Genomic DNA, 19,618 nt, shown 5'->3' on the forward strand with positions numbered 1-19,618 from the left:
GACACAAATAAAAATCATATGTTTATATATTTAAAGGGGCCAGGGGTGTGTGTGTGTGTGTGTGTGTGTGTGTGTGTGTGTGATTTATTTTAAAGGAATAGGGTATGGGTGGCACATGCTTTTAATCCCAACACTCAGCTTGGTCTGGACCAATATCCAGGTCAACTGAGGTTAAACGATGAGACCATATCTCCAAAAATAATAAATGAATAAATAAAATTAATAAAAGGAAACTAAGATAATAAAGGGAACTACAGTCCTTATCTTCTTTCTCAAGATCAACCCTGAGCCAAGAGGGTCTCTATATGGCAAGAAAAAGATAAACAAGAGGCCCATGGATACCTGGAACATTTGCTGTTAAACACATTGCAACAGCACAGACCCTGGGCCCGGTTTGGGGAGCAGCCCAGTTACTACCATCACTATTCATTAGACTGCAACTACACTGTACTCATCCACCCTACCCAGTCCCTACTGCCCAGGCAGCATGGGATCCAGCCCAGGGACTCGCTACACAGCTTCATCCAACTTGCCACAAACCCTGGCTACCCATTTTCCCTCTGCACCAGGAAGCAGACTGCAAGTTAGCCACAGAAGCCCTGTGAAGTTACCCATGCAACCCTCAAACACAGACAGGTGCTCCATCTGGGCCCCCTGGTGCCACCCGGCACCCACGCAGCACTAGATACTGATGTATTTTCTGCTCTGATACATGCCAAGCTGTGGATATGAATACTTATCTAAACCCATCCACATGGCCCCACACTGCCACTGTCCTTAAAAACTGAGACGACAGCACACCCTGCTGCTGCACTGGCTCCACCTCACCTATATTCTACAGGCCCTGTAAAGCAGCCCCATGCAACCCACAGGAAATGACAGCCTTTCCAAGACAGCTGTCTTCTGGCTGGCACTACACCCATACAGCTTAGGTAACACTAAACCCTTCATCCATCACCAACTGGTTGATTACACCAGTAGAAACCACAGACACTACATTAAAGCACTCACTTCTAGCCAAAGCCAGTGAACCCTATTCAAATGACAGTGTAGAATACACGGCAGAAAGTTTCATTTTCTTAATGAAAACCACCCTGTGAAATTGTTACAGACAGAGCTGACAAGATGGAGGTTCTAGGTGTACAAAGCACTGGCCAGGTGAGCCTGCTAAGTCTGATTCCTACTCCTGTAGTGGGGGAGAGACTGGACTTCAGAGGATCTGACACCCTCTTCTAGCCTCTTTGGGCACCAGGCATCCATATAGTATACATACATCCATATAGGCTAAACACTCACACACATAAAATTTAAAAAGAAAAAGGAAAGATAGGAAGAAAGGAAGGAAGGAGGAAGAGAGACAGGAAAGAGAAAGAAAAGGGGGAAACCTATTTAATGAAGAGCTGAGGAAAAATTTTCAAATCTTGGAGAAGATAGTTCAGGTTATCAGATTTAAGTAATATAAGACTTTCTCAGAGGCAAGAACAAGACAAAAAGGGGAATCTAGAAATGAGCCAGGTGTGGTGAAGCTCGCCTATTAACTCCAACGCTTTGGAGTGGGTGGGGGAGGGCAGGGAATTCAGCACCATTCTCAGCCAGTAGTGAGGCTGAGACTAGCCTGAGCTACATAAAACCGTGCCTCGAAAAAGGAAAAGCACAGGCTGAGAGTGGTGGCTTCACACCCCTTTAACCCCAGCTCTCAGGGGGCAGAAGCAGGAGGATCCTCTGAGTTTGAGGCCAACCTGGTATACAGATCTAGTTCTAGGATAGCCAGGGCTACACAGAGAAGCCCTGTCTCAAAATACACATGCGCGCACACACACACATACCCCTCTGCTTCCAAACTGCTGGGGTAATGTCCGCTTTGTGCCCTTGCCGCCGCTGCGCCTGCCCTGCCATGACTGTTCAGCCTTTGATACTACAAGACAGTGATGAGAAGAAACAAACAATTCCCAACCCATATACATCTTCAAAGTAAAGGTCAAATCATTCTTCTAATATCAGGTTCTCAGTAGAAACTTTATAAGCCAGAGGGAAAGGGACAGTACATTGACAGTCCTGAAAGACTGCCAACCTAAAACACCCAATAAAGCTTTCTGTTAAAGGAAGAAAAAATGAAGTCTTTTCAAAAGAGGTAAAAAACTGAAGCAATTCATCACCACCATGCTAAACAGAGTCCTCTACTGGGAAAAAAGTCAGGTGGTAATGATTCTCATGAAAACACAAAGCTTACTAGTAGAATACTTGTACAAAAGAGGAAGAGAAAACAAACCTTAATAATACAAAAAAAAAAAATCAAACTACAAAAATGAACAAAAAAATACAAAATTACTTGAAAAAATATCATATGACAAGAACATGTTTTTACTTAAAATCTTGAAAGTGACCAGATAAAATTCTTAAAAGATATAGACTGAACAATTAAGGACCAATCCTAGGCTACCTGAGGAAATTCGCTTTACTAAGTAAAGACAAAGACGAAAAGTAATAATAGAGAAAATGTGAATCAGGCAAACAGAAGCTAGAAGCAAGCAATAGCAACTAAAATAGGTTTTAAGTAAAAACAAAAAAATAATGAAATAAATGTTATCAATATATAGTGATAAAGGGACAAACTTAACAGAAAGAAATAAGGATTGCAAACATATGTATACCCCAAAGCATCCAATTACACTGAGCAAACATTGTCATAACTAAAGGGGACACTCTAATACCATAGTTAGAAACTTGACACGAGACCCTCCTCCCTGGGAAATCCAGACCCTCCAAAATACCAACAACAAGAATGCCAAAGCTAACCTACTCTACGGACTAAAAGCACCCAAAAACCCATGTATACACCACTTTATCTATCGAAAAGCTACAGAATACACATTTACTTCATTATTGAACAGAATCCTATGGAACCAACTGCATCTTGGGGTATAAACAAAGTTTCAACAAAGTCAAAGGTTATAATCATAACCTGTGTCTTTTCTAGTCTGTCTCTGTCTGTCTCTCTCTCTGTCTCTGTCTCTTTCTCTCTCTCTCTCTCTCTCTCACACACACACACACACACACACACACACACACACACACACACACATATATATACAAAAGAAATCAGAAACCAGTACAAAAAAAACAGTACTTTGTAGGTTTTTTGACTTTGGGTTTTTTTGTTGTTGTTTTTTGTTAAGATAGGGTTTCTCTGTGTAGCCTTGGCTGTCCTAGAACTCAGGCTATAGACTAAGCTGGTCTTGAGCTCCAAGATCCACCTACCTCTGCCTCCCAAGTGCTGGGATTAAAGGCACATGCCACCCACCACTGCCCAGCTGCAAGTATAATTTAAAAAAAAAAAACACAAGTTATTAAATCTCAATGTGAGGTATGAAATGTCTCTCTATAAGTTATTGGTCAAGAAAGCCCCCAAGGTCCTCAAAACACAGGCTGTTGCATTGCTCTTGCTTACCCATCAAAACTAGATGATCAAACTCTATTGCTTTGATTGTGGAACACAGAGAAATCAAGCTGGAACTGATTGAAAACATCCTCCCTATTGGCTTGCTTTCAAGTGCCAGAGGTCCTCTGCAGGCTGCTGGGGAAGAAACTCACCAATGGTACTAACCAACAGGGAACCTTGCATGCTACAATACTGACATACCAGGCAAGATGTGCCCACCTGTTACTTGCAGCACACAGAAGGAGTAACTAGCAATCGCTTTTGAAGTGGCCTGAGGCTTGCTCCAAACGAGTGAATCCATGCCTGGTACATCAATCTGGTCAAAAGCCCGTGACTACAGAAGCTCATAAATCCTAGAGGGAAATCTAAGATTGTGGTCTGCTAAATGGACACAGTATCAAATGGTTTCCTAATTAATTCTATGTACACAGATTAAGGTGTCCTTCAGTCCTGGCCAGAGAAGCTTCTATGGAAATGAGCAGTAGTAGTTAATGCGGACTGGTAACAGGTCCAAGAGCTGAAGGTAAGTAACTATCCAGTACTCAGCCCTAATGAAACATGGGTATCAATTTCTCCTCAACTCAAGGCTCAAGAAACACTGGAGAGTGTAAGAAAAAAAAGGAAGGAGAAGGGAGCTGTGAAGTGCTGCCTTCTGGACACAACATGGCTACTGCATGCAGCAGCTCTCCACAGTTATGGCTGCCTGCACAAGGTCAGTCAACATTCCAACAAAAAGCACCAACTTGATGGGTAACCAACCAACCAAACAAACAAACAAACAATAAATAAATAAATAAAAAGATAGCCTGGGGGCTGGAGAGATGGCTCAGTGGTTAAGAGCACCGACTGCTCTTCCCGAGGTCCTGAGTTCAAATCCCAGCAACCACATGGTGGCTCACAACCATCTGTAATGAGATCTGATGCCCTTGTCTGGTGTGTCTAAAGGCAGCTACAGTGTACTCATATATAATAAATAAATAAATAAAATATTTAAAAAAAAAAAAGATAGCCTGAAGGGGAAGGGGAAATGTTGGGGTGCTTTTAGGAAGTGCATTATGATCAAGATACATTGTATTGTTTATAAGCATGAACCTGTCAAAAATATTTAAATTAAATCAACAAGAACTTTGGAAACTGTACAAATATACAAAATTAAAGAAAATTCTACGGCAAGAAGACGCCTCAGTGGGTGTTGACAAGGCTAACAACCTCAGTCAATGATTGTGACTCACTTGGTAGAAGAGAACTGACTCCTACAAGTTGTCCTCTCACTGTCTTGGCAGGCACATGACCTCCCCCACAGACAGACAGACAGATAGACAGGCACACACACACACACACACACACACACACACACACACACACACACACACACACCAGAGCCAATACAACAAAAATATAAAAACTAAAAAGCAATACTTTTAGTGAGCAATAAATATCAGAAAGTTAAATTTAACAACACATGAAATTATAGATGATGAACAAATGAAAAATGATATATACATGCAAATCAATAAATACAATACATCACATCAAACAATGAAGGGTAAAAATCACCACCAATCTCCATACATTCAGAGAAAGGATTTGCTGAAGTTCAACATTCTTCCAGATAAAAAAAGCCTTCAGCAAAGTATCCTGGGATTGTATTATCAACACAGTAAGGACTATATATAACAAACCACAGCCTATATCACACCCAGTGGGGAAAGCTGAAACTGTCCCAAGATCAGGAAGTAGGCAATGTACTCAACTACTCTATACTAATCATAATGTGTAACATTATATACAGGTATTCTTGTGTTACACTGTACTCCACGAATACGAATGTCCGTGCCAATTAATATTTTTAAATATATATTTAATCCAGATGGCCTGACCTAAGCCTATCATCCAAGCACTATGCCCAGCTACATATATTATGAGTACATTTACAGTAATGACTGGGATAAAATATAACAATGGGGTTTGCTGCTGCTGTTATTGTTGTTGTTACACTCTTTGAGAGTCAAGGTCTGATCATTTGTTACTCTTTTTTTTTTTTAAGATTTATTCATTTATTATATATAAGTACACTGTAGCTGTCTTCAGATACACCAGAAGAGGGCATCAGATCTCTTTACGATGGTTGTGAGCCACCATGTGGTTGCTGGGAATTGAACTCAGGACCTCTGGAAGAGCAGTCAGGTGCTCTAAACCGCTGAGCCATCTCTCCAGTCCTATTTGGTACTCTTAAAGGCTTATTTTTGACTAGACTCAGACTTCATCTCCCCCCTCCCCCAACCTGGTTTTCAGAGACAGGATTTCTCTGCATAGCCCTGGCTGTTCTGAAACTCACTCTGTAGACCAGGCCTGAATTTCTTTCCAGAGTTCTAGAATTACAGGTATGCATCATCACTGCCCAGCTGTCAATCAGATTTTTAAAACAGGAAGACCCACCCTAAATCTGAGCTACACCTTCTGTAGCCTACATAAAAGGAAGAAGACAGAGAAGTTCTGCCTTTTGCCTACTAGCACTCTTGTTGGTAAGTTCATCTCTCCTCTTGCTGTAAATTACTTCAGGATTCTAAAATAGACTCAAGACTAGCAGCTCCCCTAGAATCCTCCAGGGTTCCTGCACCAAACAGGGACTGGAGAGGTAACAGCCTCTTGAATGGAACAAATACTGGATTCTAAGTCTTTCCATTGTGAGACAGCCACTGTTGGACCATATTCTGTAAGCCAGTCTAATAAATCCCGTGTGTGTGTGTGTGGGGGGGGGGGGGGTTGAACAGGGATAGCAGCCATAGACTCATGTATTTGAATACTTGGCCCTTAAGAAGTGGCACTACTAGGAAGTGTGACCTTATTAGAGTAGGTGTGTCTTGTTGAAGGAAGTGTACCGCTGTGGAGATGGGCCTTGAGATCTTATATGTGCTCAAGCTATGCCCAGCATCGTACACAATCTCCCGTTGCCTTCAGATCAAGATGATGAACTCCTAGCTCCATCTCCAGCAACATGTCTGCCTATGCTCTGCCATGTGTCTCATCATGATAATGGACTAAACCTCTGAACCTGTAAGCCAGCCTCAGTTAAATGTTCTCCTTTGTAAGAGTTGCCTTGGTCATGGTGTCTCTTCACAGCGATAAAACCCTAAGACAGACAGACAGTTATATAATTCTATCAGTTCTATTCATTCAGAAAACCTTGACTAATAAATTCACCATACAATGGAAAACTAATGGAAGTTAAAATAAAATACAGGTTCATAATATAATGCAGGTAAGCTTTGAAGACATGTTAAATAAAATAAGTCACACTCAAAAATCATATATGATATATTCATATGACATATTCAGTATATATCAACTTATAGGACAGAAAGTACACTGGTATAACCTAGAGCTGGAGGAAGAGGAAAGGTTTAGAGGGATGACGCTCTAGGCTATACACTGTGTCAAAGTAATGAAGACACTGTAGAAGTGATTGCTGTGTATGATCTGTAAACACTCTAACAGCAAACTATACCATTTATATGAATGAGTATAGCAATGATTTATACAGAATCCATAAATTTATCAATAACACTACAAAAATAGTTAAAGTAACTATAAAACATTCATAAAAAACAGAATAATAAAGTCTGGTATGATGGAACACATCTGTAGTCTCAACTTTCAAAAGTCTAAGGCAGGAGACTCGATCATGAGTTCAAGGCCAGACTAGTCTATATGGTAAGACCCTGATGAAGAAAGCTGGGGGTGGAAGGGTTGACATTCTGGGGTTAGGCAGCTTTTCTAAAACATGAAATGCATAACCAAAAATAAAAATTTGATAAAGTGGACTTCATCAAAGTTTCTAACTTCCATTCTTCAAAACAGTTTAAAAAATAACAGGGCAAGCCACAGACCAGGAGGAATACTTATAAAATATCTCTCTGAGAGAGCATTTATACCCAGTACACATAAAAAATTCTTGTAACAAAATAATAAAACCAAAATTTTAAATGGACAGAAAATTAACAATCTCCACATAATGATAACAGATAAATAGAGATTAATTTAAGGAAATCAGCTCATTACCAATGAGTTATTGGATAAGTATAAATTAAAACTCAAGTGGGATACCACTATACCCACAAGAATGCCCACATGGGGGCTGGAGGATGGCTTGGTGGAAATGCACTTCCTGCTCTTGCAAAGGACCATGCCTGGCAGTTCATGACCTCCTGTAACTGCAGCCCCAGGGATCCAACACCCTCTTCTCACCTCTGCAGGCACCTACAAACAGTTGTCATACACTGGCACAGACATACACATACATTAAAAAAATAAACCTTAACAAAATAAAAACCAGAATAGTCCGTAGTAGGGATGGCTCTGTGGTTAAGGAAACCCAAGTTTGGTTCCACCTGGAAGCTCACAACCAATTGCTCTAAGATCTGACATCTCTGGTCTGAGGCAAAAAAAAAAAAAAAAAAGAAAAACATGAGTTAAATGTCACCCAGGTATACACGGCAAGTCCCTATGGCGGGCATGGTGGTGTAATTAAAATATCAAATATTGAAGTTATAGAAAACTAGAATTCGGGGCTGGGGATTTAGCTCAGTGGTAGAGCGCTTACCTAGGAAGCGCAAGGCCCTGGGTTCGGTCTCCAGATCCGAAAAAAAAGAACCAAAAAAAAAAAAAAAAAAAAAGAAAACTAGAATTCTTTACAGCAAATGAGAAAATATGACAAAGGCACTTTTGAAAAGAAGTTTGTCAGTTTCTTTCCTTTTGAATTTTTCAAACAGGGTCTCCTATAGCCCAGACTGGCCTCAAATTTTAACTGTGTAGCTGAGAATGACCCTGAGCTACTGATCCTCCTTTCTCTAGCTCCTGAGTGCTAAGATTACAGGCATAGTCTTTACTACACCTGGTTTATGTGGTGCTAGGGCCTGAACCAGAGCTTCATGTACGCTAAGCATCGTGTCTCCCTCCCTCCGAGTTACACATCCAATCCTACTCTGGCAGGATTTGTATAGGATTTGTATGTGTGCAGTGGATGGATGAGTATGTTTGTGACTGCCTGTGTAATGTAGTGGACACTGAATGTCCTCCTCCACCACTTCTGCCGTGTTAATTGGAGGCAAGGGCTCTTATTTCTCGGACAGTCCGACAGCCAGCAAGTTCCCGTTGATGATCCTGCCTCCACCCACCCGGCTTGTTCCATGGGTGTCTAAGCTCAGGTTCTCATAGCTGTACAGCACGCACTCCTAACCAATGAGCCATCTTGTCAGCTCTGCAGTTTCTTGTGATACAGAAGAGGGTTAGCAAGATGGCTCAGCTGGTAAGACTGCTTGCCACAAAGTCTGATGACCAGAGTTCAATCCCTGGAACCTACGTGGTAGAAGGAAAGAAGCAACTTCCACATGTTGTTCTCTGACCTACACACCCCCATATACACAGACATCCACACGCCAACCCCAACATACTACTAAATAAATGTAAGGAGCTAATAGCAATAAAGTTGGAAAACAACTGAGGAAAGACACTTGATGATGGCCCCAGGTCTTTGCATGCACAAGCGTGTGTGCGCGCACACACACACACACACACACACACACACACACACACACACACACACACATTGTTGTAGAAGGTAATCTTTATTGTTAACTTGACTCGATACAGAAAGTAACCTTTCATTTCCAAGGAAGTCTAACTGAGGAGAGCAGGACTACTCTGAATGTGGCAACACCATCCCGAGGCTGAACAGAAGGTTAAAAGCAGAAAGCAAGTTGAGCACCAGCATTTGTGTCTCTGCTTCCTCGGTGCAGCGTGATGTGACTAACTGCCCATGGCTCCCAACCACTGCAACTAGAAACACTCTGGCCTCCACGCTTTCCCTAACACCACCGTACTTTTGAACCGTGAGCCAAAATAAATCTTGCTTTCCTCAGCTACTTTTGTCAGGTATTTTGTTGCAGTAACTAATACAAGTATGGATTGTTTATCTCCATGTGTTTGGCATTCGAAAAAAAGAAAATAGAGACAGAAAGCAGTCAGTGGTTAGTTAACAAAGGGAAATAACTATAAAACAGAACAGGGGAACCTGGGGGTGGTGAGAGTCCTGTCCTTATGTGGTAGTAGATAAAACACTATAGAACCATGAAACTGGACATCTAGACAGATGACAGTTAGCATACAGAAATTTTGCTAGTAAAACTGACCCTTTACAAAAGAACAATTAGTAGTTTCGTTCCTTGTCTCAAGGCTACAGAAGTTTCCAAAGTCCTAGGTTATTTCTTGAAAAGTTCCATAACCAATCAGCTCTCATTTCTAAAGTTTGTGTACAACTCTAAGAACACAGAGACCATGCTGACACGAAACCTATGTGCAACTATCCATGGCTAACCTGTTTTGTTCAGTATCCCCACCCCCAGGAAGAATTCCACAAGCATTTAGTAGCTCATTCCTACACATGGGACAAATCCTACTTTTAGAGGCAATAACATAAAATACCAGATCAGTTTTTTATTTTATAGAGTGTTAAACCCTAAACCTTGTGTATGTTAGTTAAACACTCTACCCTCTGAGCTTGACCCCCCAGCCCTACAGGTCAGCTCTAAACATCCGTAGTCTGTTTGCTAAATGTCTAACAGAACCTACTACATTTCTATAAAGAATTAAAGAATTTATGCTTATTATGTCAATGTTTCTGAAACACTTAAAGGCAAACATACACACACAGTGCAACCAGGAGAAAAAATAAACAGCACAACTAAGCTTTGAAGACAAGCAGCACGGGAAACAGGCTGCCTGTCACTTATCACCTACAATGCAAGATGAGTGCTACTTTCTACAAAATGGCAATGTGCAGAACAGCTCATGGGAACTGCAGTCAAAGTCTATGAGAGCCGTGGGGGTAAAACTCGAGTTAATCATGCACACAGACATCACCGAGAACTGAAAAGGAATAAGGTGAGGAGAGGAGTGAGCACAGGAACACACAGGTTTCAAAAGACAAACCTCTGTATTATCCAAGTACTTTGGAAGATAGCTTTTAAAATTAATTATCTCACTCTAAACTTCCAGAACCAACAGTAAATCAGACTACAACTAGCAAAGACATATGGTAAAAAAAATTCACAAATACAAAATTGAAACTGTTAGACAAGCAAATGAAACTGTACTTAAGCAGAGACAGGACACTTCATTATGTAGGTCACATCCTCCAATAAACCAATCAGTGTCAAGATCTCTGAGTGAACCTAACTCCCGACAGACAAAATGGCCTGGGCTGCAGTCTTATTTGAATTTTTGAAACATATTCATAACGAGACTGAGAGAAATACAAGCTAACTAAATGTTTGAGGTTCAAGTTGGGCTGACACTCACCACAAATTTCTCACCATTCTGCTCCACATGTTTGTATGTGGGGACCGATATGGGCACTGCTTGCTTTTCTGTGTAATCATAAAATGATTGTCCCAAGGAGTCGTCACTGGGGTCTAGGTTATCAGCCTCATGAGGAGGTACAGACAACACTGTCAAGATCAATTCCTTCTCGCCTGCTCGGATCAGGTCCACCACCTGCTTGTGTGTCGCCCCCTCAACATTCACGCCGTTCCTAAGGGGAAAAAGGGAAAAAAACAATCCCATAAACCAGACGGGTTCAAACACTTTGTAACTCCACCCTCCTGTCCCCACTCCAGTGTCATAGTATGAACCATAAAATCAAAAGATTTATCTGGTTCCAGAAAAGCTGTTTGTCTTCAGAGTCTAAAGTGAAAAGGCTGTTTGTGAACTTACGGCTACACATTGCTCGATTCAGGAAAGCATGTGGGAAAGACAGTGATGCTGGGATGAAATAAAGCTCATTTAGCTGTCTAGACAGTCTGCTTTCCTCATTGTAACCAGCGATACAATCAAGGTGGCTTGAACAATTCTCCAGCTTTGACTACACTCTGTTCACCTACACTTCAAGGGAATTTCCTTTCTAAGACTTATTTTTATTATTTTTAATTATATGTATGTATGTATGGGTATGTGCACGAAAATGCATATTGCCTGCAGAGGCCAGAGGTGCAAAGCTAGAATCAGGTCACTGTGTAAGCCATTGTGAGCCATCCAATGTGGGTGCTGGAAAACCAAACTTGGGTCCTCTGCAACAACATTATACATTCTCAACCACTGAGTCATATCTCCAACCCCAGAACTTAAAAACAAACAAACAAACAAACAAACAAACTCCCCCTTGTAGAGATTAAAGTAGGTGTGGATGTGCCCCCAAGATAGCTACTTAAATTATATATACACTATCCCCATATCTTCAAATTACCCTTCCTTTATACCAATTTATTATCTTGATAGTTAAAAAGGCTAGTTTCCTCTATCTCTTGGTTTCTAAAGGGGCAAGATTACCTCTCTAAAATTCCATTATTTTTCAGGGGCTGGGAAGACGGCTCAGCAGTTAAGAGCACTGGCTGCTCTTCTAAAGGAACTGGGTTCCCAGCATCCACATGGCAGCTCACAATTGCCTGTAATTCCAGTTCCAGGGGATCTGAAACCCTCACACAGACATACATGCAGGCAGAATGCCAATGTACATAAAATAAAAATTTTAAAAATTATTTTAAAAATTATATTATGTGACCCAACTTCCTTTGTTCTCCCAGTCAGCCTGGATAATCTCTCAGGATAATTTGGATATCTGGATAACCTAAACATTTTATACTCCATACATTTCACTTAAAACTCTGTATAATCTGTCCAAACCAAGAAATACACCTGAAGTTATACACAAACCAACCTAGTTATTTCCCTTGTACGCAGCCTGAAACAAGGGAAAGCACAAGATACGGAAGAAGAATAATTCTGTCAAGAAAGGCGCCGAGTCCCACAAGCCCTCCACAAACTGAACAGCCTTCCCAGAATGCTGGTCTAGTGAGTTAGCTGCCTCAGCGAGACCACAGAGCCTCTGCCTGATACGCCTGCCTCTACGCACTTTAATATTTAAAGTTTATCTGCTTGTTAGAATCAAATTATTTTTTCAGTTCTGTTTCAAACCATTAGCATTTTTCCTTCCTGAAAAGAATACTAAGTTTAGTAAGAAGCCATCCTGAGCTTTTCTAGCCATAGACTAGCCTCCTCAGAGCCTGGTATCTAAAACATCCATTTGTATAAACAGAGCAGAAAGGAGAGACCTCAGATAGCCTCCTCCTCCCTTATTTCTAGTTTAGCAATGTAGCCAGTAAATTAGGCTGGGTATGGCACTGCAGGTCTGTAAGCTCAGCACTCAGGAGGCTGGGGCAGGAAGAAGGATTACCAGCATGTGCTATATGGCAAGACATTGTCTCAAAAATTCTAGAAAAAGAAAAAAAAAATCTGTGATCCTCAAAACTCCTCCTGACATTTCTCAACCTAAAATTCTAATTATAAGCAAAAGCAAACTATTATTATTATTATTATTATTATTATTATTATTATTATTATTATATTTATGTGAGTACACTATAGCTGTCTTCAGACACACCAGAAGAGGGCATTGGATCCCATTACGGATGGTTGCGAGTTACCATGTGGTTGCTGGGATTTGAACTTAGAGCCTCTGGAAGAGCAACCAGTGCTCTTAACCACTGAGCCATCTCTCCAATCCAAGCAAACTCTTAAGTAGTGATTTAACCAAAACAGTTCTATACATAAAAATTAAGGGTCTCTTTGTGATGAAAATTCCAATTTACACAACCTGAAAAGAAACCAGAATTCGATATTCCAACTTTCCAAATGTAATCCCTGGAGGCCAAGGCATGAGAATCTCTGCTTGTAGGCCAATTTGAGCTATGACACCCTGTTTCTAAAAAGCCAAACAAGAGAGAGGAGTAAGAAGGAGAGGAGACTGAGAAGGGGCATAGAGCTAAGTAGTGGGGTGCCTGGGGTTCAGTTTGGAGCTGGGGACTGGCATGACACCACGCATCAAGACACTGGGTAAGCAAGAACTGACACCTAACTTATGACAAAGGAGTTTACCCAGCTCCTCGGTCTTAACACTTCTGAAACAACTCAATTGAAAAGGTTAGAAATCAGCACAGAATTCATCGATCCCTAAGAACCTTAGCTTATTAACAAATACTCATTTTAATTTTTCAATAAAATAGGAGACATAAGACATCTCAGAGACTCAAAAATACAACACCCTAGACACTAACAAGATTGTTCTGTGAATTTATCTTCCAACCTTACTATTTTCCTCTTTTTTTTTTTTTTTTGATATAGTCTCTCTACAGATCCCCTTTTTTTTCTTCCCTTTAACGCAGTTTGTTTTTTAGCAGAGCAAACATAAGATTTGTTACAGGAAAAAATAACAGTCGATGGCTGGGGGCCCCCAAGGGAGGAATGAACACTTTCCCCCAACTTTCCCAGACAGGACCTGACTTTGCAGCCACGCCCTGACTTCAGTTCTGCTGATGCAGCTCCCTAGTGTGGGCACCACAGCATATGTCACCCGACCTTGGAGTACTTTGCTTACAGTCTTGGAAATTAGTGACCCTACAAAATTTTAAGTAAAAGTGTATTTATGTGCATATATCTGTTTTCTAGAGAGAACGTTCACACCTTTCATTGGCTTTAAAAAGGAATATGTGATCTACAAAAAGATTTTTTTAAAAAAGCTGATTTCAAAACATAACTTCAAGTTGTAAACAGAAATGAACTGGGGGCTGGGGATTTAGCTCAGTGGTAGAGCGCTTACCTAGGAAGCGAAAGGCCCTGGGTTCGGTCCCCAGCTCCGTAAAAAAAGAACCAAAAGAAAAAAAAAAAAAAAGAAATGAACTGCTCCTTGAGTAAAAATTCTCCCTGAAGCTGGTTACAGTGCCTTGTACTTTTGATCCTAGTACTCTGGAAGCAGAGGCAGGCAGACAGATCTCTGTGAGTTCAAGGTCAGCCAGAGCAAGAGAAAGAGACTGTGTCAAAAATAAATTCCAGAAAGACTCCCAAGAAATTTAAGAGAGGCTTATAAACATCCAGAGAGAAAAAGGAGCAGCTTCAGTTCCCTGTCTTTGTCATCAAGAATGTACTTCCAACTGGCTAACATTCCCAAAACTTCATTAAAAAATAAATACAGACAAGGGGTACGATTTGGCTCAGTGGCAGAATACTTACTCAGCTTGCATGGACCCTAGATTCAACCCCCAGCATTACAAAGAGACACAAAAAATCGGAAAGAACTTCTAATGTTCTGTGTCATATCCTAAACACATTTGCTAATATTTATCTGGATAACTGCAGAAGGAATGCTATATGTGCCTAGGCCTAATACAAAGAAAGAACTTCTTTCATTCTCTTAAGAATGAAGTCACTAAAAAATTCCAGGCCATCTGATTTGAAACAGGGCCCTCCCTCCTCAGGAATTTCAAGGACTTCTCAGTCATAAAAGTGTTAGTCATAGGCTAGAGACAGCTCAGCTGTTATTTGCATGTGAAAAGACTCAAGTTCAACTCCCAACTACACCTCCAGCTCCAAAGGCATACGACACCTCAGGCCTCTGAGAGGAAATCATATGCATATACCCAAATTCATTCACATGCGCACACACACACACACACACACACACACACACACACACACACACACACTCACACTCAAAAATAATTATTTTTTTCTTTTTGTTTTTTTTTTTTTTTTTTTTTTCGGAGCTGGGGACTGAACCCAGGGCCTTGCTCTTGCTAGGCAAGTGCTCTACCACTGAGCCAAATCCCCAACCTTATTTTTTTAGTGTAATGTACTAGTCATTAAAATGTTGGTATTATACACCGTTTTACACAAGAATACTATTAAACCAGGTTCAAGTTAAGCATGGCCCCAAACTCATACAAAACTGAGATATAAATAAATGCAAAATGTTAACTTCCCCAAAAAGGGAAGTTTCAGCATGTAGACATCTGTTTCAAAGCATGGGCTCTAGAGGGTCAGACCTGAATGGGGTCTGAGTGCCAAGGATGCCGTTTCAGATAAGACTTTACTTAGTATTCGGTCACTAAGTCTCACTAGACCTCAATCCCTAATCCATATGAAAAGCCACCACACACAGCTAGTGAAGTGGCTATGGGGACTGAAGTGAGCCGGAGCTCTAGAACAGACTCCCTGATAAAGCTAGTAAGACGATGATAGCCACACTGCAAATGGGCTGGTACAATTGTGCTCTCCATGACAGTAAAACCTCTTCTTCCAACAATTTTGCTTCCTTCTGTCTTTATAACATAATCTATCAGAAATTTATCTGAAAATAAATGATCACAAAATAAGCAAGTATCTGAGAACCACACAAGTTTGAGCAACAACACAAAAGATGTGCAGTGAGTTAAGAAATACCAACCTAGGGGGTTGGGGATTTAGCTCAGTGGTAGAGCGCTTGCCTAGCAAGCGCAAGGCCCTGGGTTCGGTCCCCAGCTCCAAAAACAAAAAAAAAAAAAAAAAAAAAAAAAAGAAAGAAAGAAATACCAACCTATCCTATTCCACAAAGAAGTCAGCATCTTCAGTGAACTATAAAAAAGAACTCAACAAGTATGTGACTACAGAAATAGAACTGAATGTCAATTATAGAATCAGGAGGGTAGTACAGAGGCTAGAGAGAAGCAACAGCTCAGCAGTCAGGAGCATTCACTGCTCTTGCAGAGGACCTGAGTTCAGTTGGCAGCACCCATCCATCAGCTCACAACTGCCTGTAACTCCAGCTCCTGGGAATTCAACACCCTTTATTGGCTTCCTTGAGCCCCTGGGGCATGGGTGAGCATATACACAAACATCATCTACATACACATATACATACATACACATACTTTAATATAATTATGAATAAATACATTTTTAAAGATGTTAAGCCTACAGGTAGTCACTACAATCCTTTAAACTTCTCTGCTTGAAATTTTTCATAAGAAAATGCTTTATAATAAAACCCATAAATAAGACCAGGATTTTGTTTATTTGGGAATCTAAGTGATATTCAAATCACCTGGATGTTTCCAGCATGTAAAGATGCACTTGATAATTTTAAAGAAAGCCTCATTTTTTTCACTTTGAGGTCAATGTTTAGCTCCAAAGGAGACACTTTTAGCTAGCTAATGGAAGTGGCTTCAAATAGTACAACTAAAGTTAGCCAGCTGAGGAAATCACAAAGCTAATATAAACACTTCCAGAAGCAGGAGAGAAGTTCTGGTTGGGACTTATAACCTCCATCTGAAGGAAGCTGGACATAATGAAACAAGGTTTGGACAAAGCAACATAACAAAATAACAAAGCAAACTTCTGTATAAACCAGGGAAAGGAGCCATTTCTTTACCACAGGCAAATACTCTGCTGACCCCATGTGACAGGCACGAGTGACTAATGGCAATTAACCCTCAGAAGCAGTCCTTTAACACAGCCAATAAACTCACGCAGTTGTAAGCAGTAAGAAGCTTTCCAACTTCATACACTACACAATGGCAATGTGTCACAAAAACTGGCAATGCGTCACAAGAAAAGCCTTAAAAAATGACAAGGACACTAAGAAGAAGGCTCAGTGGGTAAAAGCACTTGCTATATAAACATAAAAACCTGTGTTCAAATCCCAGCATCCATGTAAAAAGCCAGGCACCGCCGCAAGGCTGTAAGTTTCTATAATTCCAGTGGTGGAGGATGGAAACAATGTTTTTTTTTTTTTTTATTTTTTGTTAATGAATTAATGTCCAAGAACTATCTTGGTCAGGAAAGTACTTTCTTCACAAGGATAAAGATCTGAGTTAGCTTCCCAAAACACACATAAAAAGAAAAAAAAAAAAGAAAACAAAAACGAAAAAGAAAAAGAAAGCAAAGCCAGGCGTGCCGGGTACGGTGTGGCAAATGCTTTTAATTTTAGCACTTGGGAGGCAGAAGCAGGTGGATTTCTGTGGGTTCAAGCCTAGCTTGATCTACACAGTGAGTTCCAGTCAGCAAGCACTACAGAATGAGACCCTGTGTGTGTGTGTGTGTGTGTGTGTGTCTGTGTGTCTGTGTGTGTGTGTGCCTGTGTGTGCGCGTGTTGAAGGATTAAAAATTAATAATAAGCCGCCTAGCTACCCAAAAAGAAGAGGTAGGGTCTGTGAGAACATGAACTTTTCGCCCCTCCCTTGCTGTGCAATGGTTCCTGGAACATTCTTGCATGAAAAGTTTCCTGGAACAGCCACAATGACCCATAGCCTCCGGCCACAATGGTCCAATGGCCCTGTAAAATGTCACTACCCCTAATCACAATGTCACAAAGTCCTGGGTGTGTTGCCTAGTGTTACACATGACTAGCATATGACCTAAATGTATGGGCAGTTTATGGTTTTGGAATTCCCCTCCTCCCTCCCTCTTGATCCCCCTGGTTTGTGGTTTTTTCCTTTATAAGCTCTGTGAAAATTCAGGTCGGGGTCGAACTCCTCTACTCCCTGTGTGGTGTATGAGTCTCGACCCCAGCATGCTGGCCTGAGCTCTCGTTTCATCTCGCTCACAATAAATCTTCCTCGTGTGATTACAGCAGGTCGGTGTCTGTGTCCTACTGGGTGCGCGTCTTTCCCGAGACTTGAGTGGGGGGGCTCCCTTCGGGGGTCTTTCATTTGGGGGCTCGTCCGGGATCTGCGCGACCACCCAGGGGTCCTAGACCCACTTGGAGGTAAGATTCTCTGTTTTATCTCAGCGCTGTGTCTGGGTCTGTGTCTATGTTCTGTCTGGGAATCTGGTGCGATCGCTGTTTCGGTTTTGCGGACGCTCAGTGAGACCGCGCTCCAGGAAGGAGAGCGGGGTGGTTAGGGATAGACGTGTCCAGGTACCCACCGTCCGTTCGCCCTGGGAGACGTCCCAGGAGGACAAGGGGGGACCAGGGACGCCTGGTGAACCCCATCTGATAGGTCCAGAGGAGACTTTACTCCTTGACGACCGGTTTGTTAGGCAAGGTCTGCGACCTGCCGATCAGTTTCAGTGCCTCTGGTCGACACGAAGTCGACGTCGGTTTTGTTTTTTTTTTTTTTTCTCTTTTGTTTGTGCTCGTGTGTGTGAGTGTGTGTGAATTAAGTCCTGTAGTCTGTGTTTTTCGGTACCGGTTTAAGGTCTTAGTGCACTGTCTGGGCAGATGAAGGATTCCTGCCCTGTGCACGGGAGTCTTAGTGCACTGTCTGGGCAGAAGAAGGTTTCCTGCCCTGTGCACGGGTGGAAGAAGGTTCCCCACCCCGAAATGGCGCCTGTGAGTAGATGAAGGATTCCTACTCCGAATAGTCTTTTTCTTTCTTTTTTTTCCTTTTTAGAAAGCTCACTGGGGGACGCCCCAATCGAGCAGGCTCTGGGACGCGTGAGAGACGTTCCTCGAGCCAGCCTTTGTCGGGTCCTGGCTCTGGGACGCGTGAGAGACGTTCCACGAGCCGAATTTTGTTGGGAGGACCCGGCAACGGACAGTCAAAAAGATCTGACTGTGACTTGACTTTGGAGGTTGCGTTCGGCTGCCTATTTAAGTATAGGCACGGACAAGTGTGCTTAGATGTGTTAGTGTCTGTTGTCTGTATTCTGTTTCTGTGTTTGGTATCCCGGAAGCAGCTAAGGTTAAGCTGCAGTTTGGGCCAGGTACTGAAGGTACCAGGCATCTGTGGAAATTGGTTATAGGATGCTTTGTCTTGGTCTTGCTTGTCTGGATTGTTTTCTGTGGTATTGTCCAGTGTCTTTTTGACTTTTGTTTCGTGTTTGAATTTGGACTGACGACCGTGTTTAAAATCTTGGACTGACGACTGTGTTTGAAATCATGAAACTGTTTGCTTTGTTCGTCGAAGAGTTTTACTTGGTCCCCTTAATGCTTAGTAAGAAACTTAATCTTATGGACCCCGCTCTAGTGGCGGTGTGTTGGTTGATAGCCAAAGTTAATTTTTAAAATAGTGTTTTATCTGTGCTTGTGCTCGCAGCACACAGTAGAGGGGAGCGAAATTAGCTGCGGAGCTGCTGCAGCGAGCATAGGGACTTCTCAAGTCTCACCCAATTTTTCTGGCTCTTCAGGAGCTGTTTAAAAGGAAAAGGCTTAAGGTAAAAAGAAACACTATAGAGAGATTTCTTAGTGAATTACTACACCTTGGTTCGCGATCTCTGGGAATCTCATGGTGGACAGCTGAGATAAGCTGGAAAAGGATTTAAATTTTGCTTGGGAGCAAAGAATCTTAAAGGTGGAGTTTCAGCCGGTAT

General features: G+C 41.6%; 1 protein-coding gene across 2 annotated transcripts in view; it reads right to left on the minus strand.

Annotated features, from left to right (window-relative positions):
* Nucleotides 1–19,618, minus strand: part of Snx27 (sorting nexin 27) — an 83,002-nt gene that overhangs the window by 46,024 nt on the left and 17,360 nt on the right. For both annotated transcript variants that reach the window (NM_001110151.1, NM_152847.2), the window contains exon 2: nucleotides 10,799–11,030. In NM_001110151.1, coding sequence (NP_001103621.1) covers nucleotides 10,799–11,030 — 232 coding nt within the window. The remainder of the gene's footprint in view (nucleotides 1–10,798; nucleotides 11,031–19,618) is intronic.

This window comes from Rattus norvegicus, chromosome 2 (genome assembly GCF_036323735.1).
Source record: "Rattus norvegicus strain BN/NHsdMcwi chromosome 2, GRCr8, whole genome shotgun sequence".
NCBI classification, from domain to species: Eukaryota; Metazoa; Chordata; class Mammalia; order Rodentia; family Muridae; genus Rattus; species Rattus norvegicus.